The 13661-nt window shown below is 36.2% G+C and overlaps 1 protein-coding gene across 1 annotated transcript in view; it reads right to left on the bottom strand.

Annotated features, from left to right (window-relative positions):
- The window catches only part of LOC101745785 (nostrin), a 74189-nt gene that overhangs the window by 11484 nt on the left and 49044 nt on the right, over window positions 1–13661 (bottom strand). The window contains exon 2 of the mRNA XM_038012826.2: window positions 9753–9975. Coding sequence (XP_037868754.1) covers window positions 9753–9975 — 223 coding nt within the window. The remainder of the gene's footprint in view (window positions 1–9752; window positions 9976–13661) is intronic.

Raw genomic sequence — 13661 nt, 5'->3', positions numbered from 1 at the left:
ATAATGTCACATTGAAATAAAAACCTAACAGCTAATAAATAATCGGCATGTTTTACTATGAAATAAATAACAATAATTGAAAATAAAAATTAAATTAAAATTTAACGGAAATCTTTTAAAATTTATATTAGAAAAAAGTTTTGTTTTTTTAAATTACTATTGTAACCCGGTCATACTTTGCTTTGACTTTAGATAATTATATGAAAAATATCAATTCCTTAAACACTATTCGCTGACTCTGCAGTGACTACCCTCATCTCTTCTGGTTAACAGATACAGCATTGTTATTGTATTTTACGGATACAGTTTTCGCGTTTACGAACGAAAATCGACCGAAATAATATAATGACAATAAAAATTGCGAGATTAAACCGTAAAAGTACACGGGTATTTAATTGTGTACACGGGTATCTGTGTACACAATTAAAAATACTTAAAAATCCGTGGAAATAAAAATTATATTGTTATCTTTTGTTAAATACTATCTATATATAATTATTATCTTTAGAATATCTGACCGATGGCTAGACAAATAATCGAATGATGAATATCAAAGTTATTACCTAAATAACTAGCGACCCGCCCTCGCTTCGCTTCGGAAACATTAAAACATACATATGTTCATCAGGGACAATGTCGGCTTCTAATGGAAAAAGAATTTTTCAAATCGGTCCAGTAGTTTCGGAGCCTATTCGAAACAAACAAACAAACAAATCTTTCCTCTTTATAATATTAGTATAGATAACAAAGCAAACACTATCATTAAAATCGTAACATTAATACGTACGAAACAACTTGTATTATCATTATGAATGAACCGATACTATCTCAAATAAACAAGCACAAGTATCTAATGTAATAATTAAAAACGACGGTTACAATTTGTAACGTGCAAAATTATTAACGAATCTTTTTTTCCTCACAACTCTGCCATCATATATTATGTATTTTGCTGTTATCAAAATACGAAGCAAGCAAATTTCTGATCTATCCTGATCACAATAAAAACAAAATTAACATATAGATACTTAGATAAATCACAAGAAACTGACATAATGAAATGTTTCGATAAAAAACGTTCGTAATTTACTGGTCGTGTGTAATTCAGAACTGGTATCTAATGTTATTAATATGACATGCTAAAAAATAATTTCCGACGTAACCGCGGAGTAATGTGGCCATCAAAATAAAATGTTACCCTTAAGTAAGTTAAGTAACTAGAATACATTGACTCTAAATTGTCTTGTTTGTATGTTCCTTGCGATTTCACCAAGACTTTGTCGATCAAGGCGCTCGCCTAACCCTACAAGGTTTTCAATGGCACGCACCGGACGCACACGGCACGTGTTAGATATTCCGATGCCGCTCGATGGCCCGATCGTCAGCTGATTTCGACGGGTTTAAAATAGGTCGCTCATGCGGTGTAAAATCAAATTTTTACGATGGTAATTATTGGCGTTTTTTGTATATACACTTTGAATGCAACACGAAATTTGCACTTTGAAAAGGCGGCACGAATGAGAACCTTATCGTGGCCGCTGGAAACTACATACCCAATCCTGTAGACCGAATGGTAAACAGTCGACGTCGCCCAAAACACGTCATTACGGATCCTCCCGATCCATTAACGGTGCTTTTAGGTACCTCAAGCATAGGTCATCGTTCTCGTCGAACCCGTCGCTTGCGACGAAGGGCTCGATGAGTGAATTAACCCATAGACACAGCCCACTGAGTTTCTCGCCGGATCTTCTCAGTGGGTCGCATTTCCGATCCGGTGGTAGATTCTGCGAGGCACTGCTCTTGCTAGAGCCAGTGTTAGCATCACTCCGGTTTGAGCCCCGTGAGCTCACCTACTAGTTAAGGTTACGCTGAAATAGCCTCACAAGGCCTTACAGCTTAGGTAGGAAAAAAAGCAACCTTGAGTTCAAAGCATAGTAGCAATCGAACTATTATTAGAAAAAATACACTGAATCCTGAACCCTAAATTTAATTTAGTTAATAAATAACCCACTGAGTTTCTCGCCGAATCTTCTCCGTGGGTCTGATTCCGATCAGGTGGTAGATTCTGCGAAGCGCTACTCATGCTGGGGCTAGAGTTAGGAAATTTTCTCGGGTTGAGCCCGTGAGTTCACCTACTCGTCCACACGTAGCTGAAATATCCCCTTAGGTTACCAGCGAATAGGTAAAAAAAAGCTTAATATCTCGCGTCAACTGAATTAACTTTCTTTATGGACAAATAATTACTCTTCATCGCATATCTATGCATAGGTACGTAACTAAAATGGAAAAATACCAAAACAGTTCTTTTGATACGTAGATTTTGCATCGAAGCGGGATGTTTGGTTTCTGTTTAATAGCTAATTAGGCTGTGTTAATAAAAACGAACTTCAGATATTCAGTGTCTTGGTCAATGATCACTCTGTTCCGTGTACCAACATTACGTTTCGAGCGTAATAATTACTGTTCACCACTTAACTATTTTAAAGGTCGCGCTGGAAATATCCTAACATAAACAATCAGATTTAACGTTTAAATGTTGTAAATTTTAAGTTTAATCAAAAGTCAAATATAAACAATTAACCAGAGACAAACAAGTTAATTTTTTTCGCCATTTGTCAACTGTATTTTATTTATTTTTCTTATTCAATAATCATTGACGAACTTCAGCTTGAGTGCTTCCAATATTTTCTCTTGAAAATATTCAGCTTTTTTGTTTAATATCATTAACAAAAGAATAGAGAAAATATAATGCTTTATGCATTAGTAGAAATCCTGAATTCCGAGATGTCAGTGAATGTGGTCGAATTTGCAGTACTGAAACTACAGTACTTATATTGTTTTATACAAGTGCAACCAACGTTAATGTAAGCTCAAGATGAAATTTGTCCGCATTAGATCCAAAAAGGCACCTTAGAAAATGACTCACACATAAAAAACAACAAGCAAATACAAAATTCACACATATAAAGTACATACGTATAAAGATACACAGACAGCTACATCGATGGCTCAAAAAAGTCTTGGCTCAGTGCAAAGCATTATTTGTTCCCAAATCGTAGCTATAGCTTTTTATTAACTGACAGTATCAGTCAATTTGGTAATGATATTAATTAAATAATACACACAAAATGCAACTTTTAGTTCGAAGTTCACAATGTCGAAGTTCTACTAAGAATTATTATAGCAAGATTTATCTAACAGCTTTGTCCCATAACACAATTTAAACTCCTCATAATTCATTAATCCTGTAAATTATTGGGTTGTTTTCTACGGTACCAAGATATATCACATTAGTAGGCCGTTGACTGTTAGAAATAACAAAAATTTATTAGTACCCATCAAACCCGCTTACACGAATAAGAAACGCGCTTGAATTACTGAACTTTCTAAATATAAACATATACATATACATGGACTCTTGCATTCCTAGTTTAATTTATAAACGAACTGCAGGCGTAAACAAATGAATAAATGTTTTCCTATCCATATAAATTAGCTTCAAGTATATTTTTCATCAAACATTTATGTTACAAAATCGTAACGAAAACAATTAAGGCTTCTGCGTTGGCGTTAAACAAACTATAGGAGGACGAAATTCGAACAGAAAATATTAAAAATCAGGTCAGCGAATATCGGCGGGCGACCTCGCATGCGCTTCGTACAGAATTAAAACAACTTATAAAATAAAGCACTTCTTAGTGTACTTTTTAGAAAATTACAGGCGCGCTTCACTGGGCCCGGCACTATCTAGGGTGCGTTGATAAATCATCTGGTTCCAGCTTAAGATTATCTGAACAATGGAATGCAGAGATTGACATCTATTATGTGACGGCTACATAAACAACCACCACGTTTAAGTAGAACGACTTCAACCTATTTGGAGGAAGTAGGAAAATAGATGACGAAAACGTAAAGGGAGAATGAAAGATGATAGTGACAGAATATTGGCCTGATATGGAAATCAAACCCAAGATCCTCGGCCCAGCAGTCAGGGGCGTTAATTACCGTACAAATGATGTCGGAGTTTATCAACTTGCTCTTGCTTTAGCAACTTGAAGTGCTAATGATCGTAAGAGTTTCAAGTAAACAGTCTTTTGTTTTACCTAATATCCTGTAACCTAATATCTGTACTGTAGATATAACATTTTCTCTAAAGAATGTATGTAATATTATTAAAGAATAATAGGAAAATTTAAACTAGTTTCCCTTATTGCTTGAGAATTTCGATTTGGTTAGCACTAACTTTTAGTTTAGCACTAACATATTTTGCCTCCTGACTACTATTTTTCGGGTAGACCGACGAACAAGCTCACGGCCCACGTGGTATAAAATGTCGAAGGAGTCCACAGACATGACAACGTGAACGCTGTCAACTTTTTAGTTATTAATTAATTAATTTTATTTATTAATCAGGAATATATCTCCCGGTCAAATCGTATTGTTTCGAGCCGGCTGCTTCATCCGTCAAACCCAAACACATGATGTCCCCACGGTAGAATAGAACAAACTGTGGTATATGCCCGTCTCGACTCAGATCATGACCTCCCGTAAACGCGGGCTGGTCTATTAGCGTACTGGTAATATATGCGGAGAGAACTGAAACTGAATCTCCCTTGAATCCTTAATAGCCTTTTAAGGAACCGTAAAAGAAGACGTAAGCACCGAAGTGTCTTTCCCTAAACTAGAGTTCCTGCAGTAGTCGAAATTCACCTATAATTAATTGGAATTGTAAGTTTTTACACTATTATGATTGTGTTTTATACTTTTATAATCACAAATTTGGCCAAGACTACACTATAAAAAATATTAACAAAGACAAACAATATTTAATCTATTCTCAATTTGACCACAGACGTCAAGAACAAAAGTTTGACAATAAATAGTATGCATGCGTGTGTGCGTCAAATACATGGTATGTAGTGTGTGTAATGTTTTCTTTATTAATTTAATGTATCTTTTATGTATTATTTAAAAAATATATTAGCATTGTGCATTTCTTCTCTATATTCTCTATAAGTGTGGAAAATTTCATACTCCTCCGTCCGCGCAATTTTCGTAAAAAGGGATACAAAGTTTTTGCTTCACGTATTAATATATAGATAGCAAATTAAAAAAAATCTTAATCACAGTACATACATATTATTTCGTAATATACCTACGTTAAAAAAATAAAAAGTCTGATCGTGTGCACAGTCGCCGTAAACGCAATGCGTACAAAATAATTGCTTGCGTCGTACGAGTGAAAGTATTACATAAGAAAAGAAAGATGCTATCGCGTTACTATATATGGATATTAGAATTGTCTTATAGTGCGATGAGAGTACTAATTATATTATTTTGATAACAAAGTTGTTGAAATTATTTGGCAATTCAACTCCACACCCACAATTTTTTTATTTAATGCCGTGTAAGCAGACGAGCACATGGCACATCTGATGGTGAGTGGTTACCGTCGCCCGTGGAGGCTAGCAATGCCAGGCGCAGAGCCAAGCCGCTGACTACTTTGAGTTCAAGTTGTCACAAATGACAACTGCTGAATTAAACTAAAATATATGTGTGTGCGACGACCTTTGTTTTACGAATCATTATAAATGGTTTATTATTTTATCATATTATATCACAAAGGGACCCGTGGATCTTTTTCATAACAAATCACGAAAAATAGATAGAAGAAACGTAAAAGCACACATTCTCCATCGCGGTCCACTTGTTGTTGAGTGGTTAATGGGATCCATAGACATTAATCACAATACGGAATCCGCCACTCACTTTAATTCACTGCTATTTATAAGAGTATTTTGCAATCAGAATATTCGATTTTAAGGGTGAGGCAGCCGTTTTACTTTAAAACTCAGACTTGGTACTCATGTTTTTTTTTTTGCCTATTTGATGGTGAGTGGTTACCGTCGCTCATAGATGTCAGCAATGCCAGGGGAGAGCCAAGCCGCTGCCTATTGTTTAATACTCTCCCCAAGCCTCGTTTGAAGAAGGACATGTCATAGCGCTCGGGAAACACCGTGGAGGGGAGCTCATTCCAAAGCCGGATGGTACGTGACAAAAAAGATCTCTGGAAACGCACGGTGGAACAACGTAGTGGCTTCAGGTAGCATGGATGAACTCATCTCCGACAACGGATCTCAAACAATTGCTCATGTTTCAAGGTGTTTTCGTTGTAAATAGACATATATACCATGACACGTAACAATACTCGTAGATGGACCGTAAAAACATCCATAAATAAAAAAGATTCCCGTCCATTTTCCCGCCAATAATATCATCCTAGCTTTAAGACAGAGCCAATAGCTCAGAGGTGTAATTGAAAGTGAAAATTTCAGATAGAAATCTACATCATTAATGGTCATTAATTTCAAATTACAATTGGTTACAAACTTGCCTGCGTAAGTGAATAACTTGAATTGAGATATTGAATAAAGTGAATGAAAAAACGAATATGATTATATTACTAAATAAAAAAAAAAAACTAAACAGACCTTTAAAAACATCACGAAAGTCGTACGTGGAAAACGTAATCGCACGAAACCTTGAATTCATTATTCATTTAATTTTGAAGGGAACGGTTCAATGCCGTTTCAAATTATAACACTTACTATACGATACCTACACATGCTAAAGTTTGAGTTTTAATAAAGTAAATACTTTTTGCCAACAGCACGAAGTTCCCGAAAAAGAAGACTCTCTCTCTCCCTCTCTCTCTCTCTCTTATAATTTTTTCCAGGATTCCATTTTAAATCATGTTCGATAAAATTTAGGTTAGTCGTAAATTTATCACTGTGAGCAACGCAAAACAAAAAAAAATTAATCAATACAAAATTGCATTAAAAAGGTGTTAGGTTATAAAGGGGAGGGATAGCTAATCGTATAACGGTGTTCAAACGAAAACTTTAAATTTCACAGAAATATAGGTATTTTAGTTTATCTCACGCCTCTAATGTATTTACTAATAAAATAATTTGTGTTTTGTTTTTAAAAACGAGAATACATTAAAAAGTATTTTGACTTCAATTAATAACTTATTTTATTTCGAATTTGTTAATTACTCGATTATACTTATTCTGTCTTTTAATTTAGGATATAATATAATACCATGACTGACTAACTTTTTTCGTAATCATCATATTTAAATATATTATAAACACTTTTTAATTATCACAGCTCAGATGAATTAAAAAAATCTTATATATTAAAATCCGTCAATGGATTTAGGCTGTACAGTGTGCCAATTATACATAAGCTCGAAAAACCGTCAACCTCCTTTAGAATTCTGGTAAAAATTATCTGACGTTCATGACATACTGTATTAATCATTACGAAAGAACTCTCGCAGTTTTGACAGCTATTTAAAAATACTTGGAATATGAATCATTTTTCAAAAGCAGAGAGGTTTATAGAAAAAGTTGCAGCATCTGTTTTTTTCTTTTTTCTTTCGTAAAGCGAATGTTAAGCTGCTAAAGCAAAATGCGGTGGTTTTGCTACAAAATACTTGTCCGTGAATTTATGAATTAAATAATAGTATTTAAAGGCTTCAGTTATAAATACTTCACTATTTTCGTAGTCACGTAGTCAAAATATTAGATCAAAATGTTACCATGATTTTTCACTTAAATTGACATTTCGGGTTTGTAAACGTTTAATTTAAGATCGCAAATTGTATTTAGCAACGCTGTAGACGCTAAAACCAGTACAGGTGAAGAGTAAAATGATTAGGGACCATTACAGTGAATAGACTGACTAGTAATTATGTCGTGCAAGGACGTCACGACAAACGAGACCGTGTTCGTTGTACATTATCATCGGTTATCGCGCAATAAATTGACGAAACCATACAACTCTTCACTTCGATGATCTATTATCAACTAATCTTGTGTTCTGTCAAATCCTGCAAAGTATCAATATGCGATCTTATTTGCTTATCAGTTTAACAGGTTAGCGTCGTACGCAACAAGGCTAACGTTTATTTTCTACTTACTGTCTTCACGTGACCGTACGACGCGTGATCTATCTGCCGGTCACGCTCCCCAACGGTACGTATCAATGGATTAAAATTACACCGCCACTACATTACCATTAGCCACAAAACAGACAATGACTTTCTTCGCAACTCCACTTTCACTATAGCCGATAATGCGATAAAACGAAACGTGATACGTTTTAAAATAGAACAAGTTCGATTTGTAGTTATGACAATTTAGAATTGAATGGATCGTGGCTCATGGAATGATTTGAATTGTGACGAGTAACGCGTTTCCGCTTCGCGCCGGGAAACGGGCGCACCCAGCAAGACGAACGAACAATCCTCGAAATAGATAAACTCAAAATAATATTTTAAATTAACATCGGTAATCAATGTGATTTAATTGGACTGAAAGTAAATTTGTCATACTATGACAACTTAAGATATGTCATGAGACTTTTTGGCGGGAACGCGAGAAGTGAAGTTGTGTGTGATTTGTTTAATTTTGTCTATTTAGTGTTTCTTCAGGTTTAAATATGTAATAATGGTGGTTTATTAACTGTTTAATATCTATGAAAGTGCACAAATGTGGGAAAATGAAACAAAGCCAGCGGGACGTAACCTCTCGGGATCCTCCAAAAAGTCCACTGAAAAAATCTCACTAAATGACCACAGTTTTACTGAGATTATATTTCATCCCATATCATCTCATCTCAAATTAATCATCTTCATTTAATTTCACTCAATATTATCATTTTTCATAAAAATAAGATTAAAAATTAAAATAAGACTTGACCTAAAGGTCTCAGTTCCCAGGTCATGAAATCCCTTAAAAAAAAGATATATCTTCATTTGTATCTTTATAAAAAAAGAATAATAATTTAAATTTAAAATGACGATCCGAACGTCGCGGTCGTTTTCGGTATGTATCATTCTAGGTATGTTAATTACTTTTTAATGGTTGATCTAATAAAAATTCACTTTTCCGTCAGCCCAATTACGTAGTCATTTCGCTTTCACTACAAAAACCTAGACGTATTGTGTCCGTTATAAAAGAGATAATAGCGTCATCAACTATTAAAGACTAAGCAAAGAATATGGCAAAGACTAGTGATAAAATAAAATGTGATTAGTTTATTAGTTAATCACAAAATATATTACTTAGAAATTAATACGAATTGAGCCATAAAATTTTCTGTTAAACGAGAAATATTTTATTATATTGTACTGTATTCAAATATAATATGTGAATATAATTTATAAACTTATGAAAATTTAAAAATATATTAATTTTAATTAATAGCAACCTGTATTTTAAATTTGTATTTCACAACTACGATAACAACTTAGATAAGCACATCATGTTAAAAGTCTCTCATGTTAAAAGTTAAAGGTTGTTTTTAACCACTGTTGTGACTGACACGTTACTATTAAGTTCTAGTATAATCTTAGATATGTATCTCTATGACATTTAAAGTAAAGAGGCACATATAGTTTTAGCATAATCGTTGTTTGATTTCACGATATATGGTCTCTCCTCTATTCTAATTAGCGTTTTTTTCACTCAAGCCTCATCACTGACATGACGGTGGTTACAATACTGTATTACCACATGTTCTCATTGAAGCTTATGCTAATTCAGATTTCCAATAAAAAGAACATTCCCAAAGAGTTTTATGTCAGATTGGCAACGCTAAGCCATTTATATACATATTATATCGATCCACTTAGTTTATTAAGGTCTAGAAGAATATACCTAAATGAAAAAGTTACAACTCACCCAATAGTTATCCTTGAAGACTTGATTATGCGAGGAGCGTAAGTTGATCATATCTTCGAGAGTGTTCTGCCACCGGTCCATGCCGGCGGCTATCTTCGTGGAGACGTTCTCCCGATTCATGTCCTCGCGGCTAGACGACACATTATCAACACTTGATTCTCTGCTCGGCTCTCGACTGTGGTCTTTGTGCGACCCCTCTTTATTGCTAAGAGCACTGAAGGTCCTATAATAGAAAATTGATTCATTTTTATTAACTGTCGAGAGTTTGTCGAATCTAGTACACAAATGTGGTCATGTCGTGAATATTTATAAAGAAAACCATCAGCAAAGCTTAATTTTTAAGTAATTAGCATTTTTACTGGTGGTAGGACTTCTTGTGAGTTCGCGCGGGTAGGTACCACCACTCTGCCTATTTCTGCCGTGAAACAGGAATGCATTTCGGTTTGAAGGGCGGGGCAGCCGTTGTAACTATGCTGAGACCTTAGAACTGATATCTCAAGGTGGGTGGCGCATTTACGTCGTAGATGTCTATGGGCTCCAGCAACTACTTAACACCAGGTGGGCTCGGTGTAAGCTCGTCCACCCATATAAGCAATAAAAAAAAATATAGCTACAGAAATATCTACGCAATAATAGTCAATGTATTCTAATTACGGTAGATATTGAAGCGGAAAACAAGAATAAGAGTCGTCAAAGTAACGATCTTGTAAATTGAATTAAAAACAACAGACAAGTATTTTTCAAATAAAAAAAAATCTCCAGGAAATACCAAATAAATAATAGCATAGGAAATGGGAAATAATAGATATAGCATGGTTTTCAGATAGTAATTATTACGTTGCGATTTTATAGCGTTTTATGTTAATTTCAAAAATTACGAAATGGTGATCTATGCATCATAGCAACATCAACTTTATAAATAAGTGATGGATGAGTAGTTTAAACAGATTTGTTGTATTCATAGAATATTTCGCGATAGTCACAAATGACAGCGAAGCGCTACGAGATATCTATGATATACATAAATACATACAAAAGTAAGACTAAGCTTAAGCGGAACTACAGACGCAATGAATCACATGACAATGAGTAACTTCAGTCTTACTCACCGTTTTCTATAATTAAGACAATTTGAATGAAAAATATTGTAATGCATCTGTAATCTTTTAAGAGTTTGTAAGTGTATTCCAATATAGCATGCATAACTCATTACGCTAAAAAGACCGTGTTTGCCGGTAATGGCATGAAAAGCTGTATGATTGATCTGCTGCTTACTTTCTGTTTAGGCGAAATATCGTCAAACGTTAAATTTAAATTGGTAAGAACAAAAACAAGTTCTGCTATTAACAAAATAAATGCAGTTAAAAAAAAAGCTGGTTTGAAACTATTAACTGCTCTTCGATCTTAAAACATAGGTGGCTATTAAATTGCTTAAACGCAAAATAGATTATATTTTAGAACATCGACGATTAGGTCGAGCGATCATCATTATTGACGTACAAAAACCCACCAATCCGCAACGGGTTCGTTAAGGTGCAGTGAGACATTTTCACATACATATAAACAGATAGGAATTTAGGTTGAAATAAAAGTGACAAAGTAACCGGGACCAAACTTATCAATTCAATAAGCATTGCGTAGTAAAACCGGCTTATCCTATGATTATTCCGTTTTACATGTGAAATTTTTCGAAAACAAAGCTAGGTCCGCGGTTTAAGATCTGGTGAAAAGATCATAATGAATATAGCCTATGCAGCCATGCATAGGGATGTAAACCTGATTTCTTCAAGCTATTGCTACTGCTACTATGTTCCTACCAAACGTCCGTAATAGTAGTGCTTACAACCTATTCCTTTGCCTAATACATACTTATATGCGTTTAAATACATATGCATTTGATCGCACCCACAGCCCGCGGCTCGGTAGTCAACTTATTCCCTAACTATCTCTAACTAAAGATAGATAGGAAAAATCCTATTTCTCGAAGGAATTATCTTAGATTCCGGTGACAGCTAGGACACTCGTAGTTGTGTCAATTTAGTTGCTACTAACTCATATCCCGAACAGCAGCATTAGGTCAAAATCAAAATAAACTTTCATAAACCGTACTCTTAATGCATCTCTGAATAATTTATGCAATATTTCAAAGCAACATATAAGACTATTTATCATTTGGATAAATAAATTCCTCGAGTCTCCGAGCTTACATTTCGTTTGGCTTATTTTGCGCTCCTTATCATTTCAACCAAGGTTGATTGAGATTCTTGTACGAGTTTCCACAAGTAAATGTTTTTATTGTCCGGCCGTTGTAATTAATAACAAAGTACATTATCAAAAAAATGGGTTTCAAATTCATTTATTTCTTAATGTTAGATTGGCACAACTGTTTTGCATTTTGGCGCGGAGTTGGATTTGCGTCTGTTATTTAGATTAAATACAGTGTTCTTTTTAGTTATATCATGTCTAGTGTATATTACAAATTTCTAAATGTGCAAAAACATTCTATGTTTTACAGAGTTTGTTTTAAATTTTGCATCGCCAATGGAATGTGGTGTTTGGGAGTCACTGAAAATGTTAAGCGAGGCTTACAGTGAATCGACTTTAACTGAAGCACGTGCTTATGGGTGGTACAATGCTTTCAAAAGCGTTCGAGTTGTGATGGAAGATTTGCCTCGCTCTGGTAGGCCATCAACGTCTGCAATTGACCGTTTTCTTTGACTATCGTGGTGTTGAGCCGAATTCTTGCCAGAAGGTCAAATGGTAATTAAAGAATATTAATAAGCGTTATGCGGCGCTTATGGGAAAAGTCTAGATTTGTGGAAAGAAAATTCTTGGATTTTGCACTACTGCAACCACCACTTACTGGTGGTAGGACCTCTTGTGAGTCCGTACGTATAGGTACCACCGCCCTTCCTATTTCTGCCGGGAAGCGTGCGTTTCGGTTTGAAGGGTGGGGTAGCCGTTGTAACTATACTTGAGACCTTAGAACTTATATCTCAAGGTGGGTGGCGCACTTACGTTGTAGATGTCTATGGGCTCCAGTAACCACTTAACACCAGATTTACTGTGAGCTCGTCCACCCATCTAAGCAATAACAAAAAAAACCTTGATAATGCGCCTTTGCCAAAGGCCATTGCCGTGAACGAATTTTTGACCAAAAACTCAACAAATACCATCGAACAATCACCTTATTGATCAGATATAGCTCCAGCCGACTTCTTCTTTCTAAGCTCAAAGTAGTGTAGTCGACTTTATGATGACTTTTTTTTTTTTTTTTTGGTCAGGAGGAAATCGCCGGACTTCCGCCCTTTTCTGGGGATACTGGGCGGGGTATGTCAGAGTCGAACTGACTAAAACCTCCTGTCGCTCAACAACCAACGTCCAAACCTCGCATGAGACAGAACTCATGAAAAGGCAAAGGGGGGAAAGTGAAGTGTTTAGTGCGGAGCACATCTCTCCCATCACCCTCCCCCTCGGGACGCCGGACTGGCGGTCGTCGGCGCCACGACCACAAGCCCTCTCGGTCGGCAGACTGTCCGAAGCCCGCCTAGATGGCGCCGGTTAGAGTGGGTTACCCTACGGAATACCCCGCTGGGCCAGAACCAGCATGGGTCGAGGATAGCCGGCCTTCCATCACCCGGATGCTCTTGCGTAAAACGCGTGCAGAGCAGCTTGCACGTCGTCTTCTTAGGCCCCCCTCGCCGGTCCCCAGACCGACATGTGAGGGGGACCCGAAACACTTAGAGGGCCAGGGCTTGGGCGAGATCCGCCTCCCTGGCCCCCGCTCGACGGCGGCGGGATTGTGCGTCTCTCACGCGCCCCGCCGCCTCCTTCTGCGAGATGGTGCACTCGCAGAAGTCGAGCATCGCCTTCCACGACTCGTCGTCGCCGAGCATCGATGCCACAACA

This window comes from Bombyx mori, chromosome 1, assembly GCF_030269925.1.
Source record: "Bombyx mori chromosome 1, ASM3026992v2".
Lineage (NCBI taxonomy): Eukaryota > Metazoa > Arthropoda > Insecta > Lepidoptera > Bombycidae > Bombyx > Bombyx mori.
This window is presented reverse-complemented; position numbering and strand designations above follow the sequence as displayed.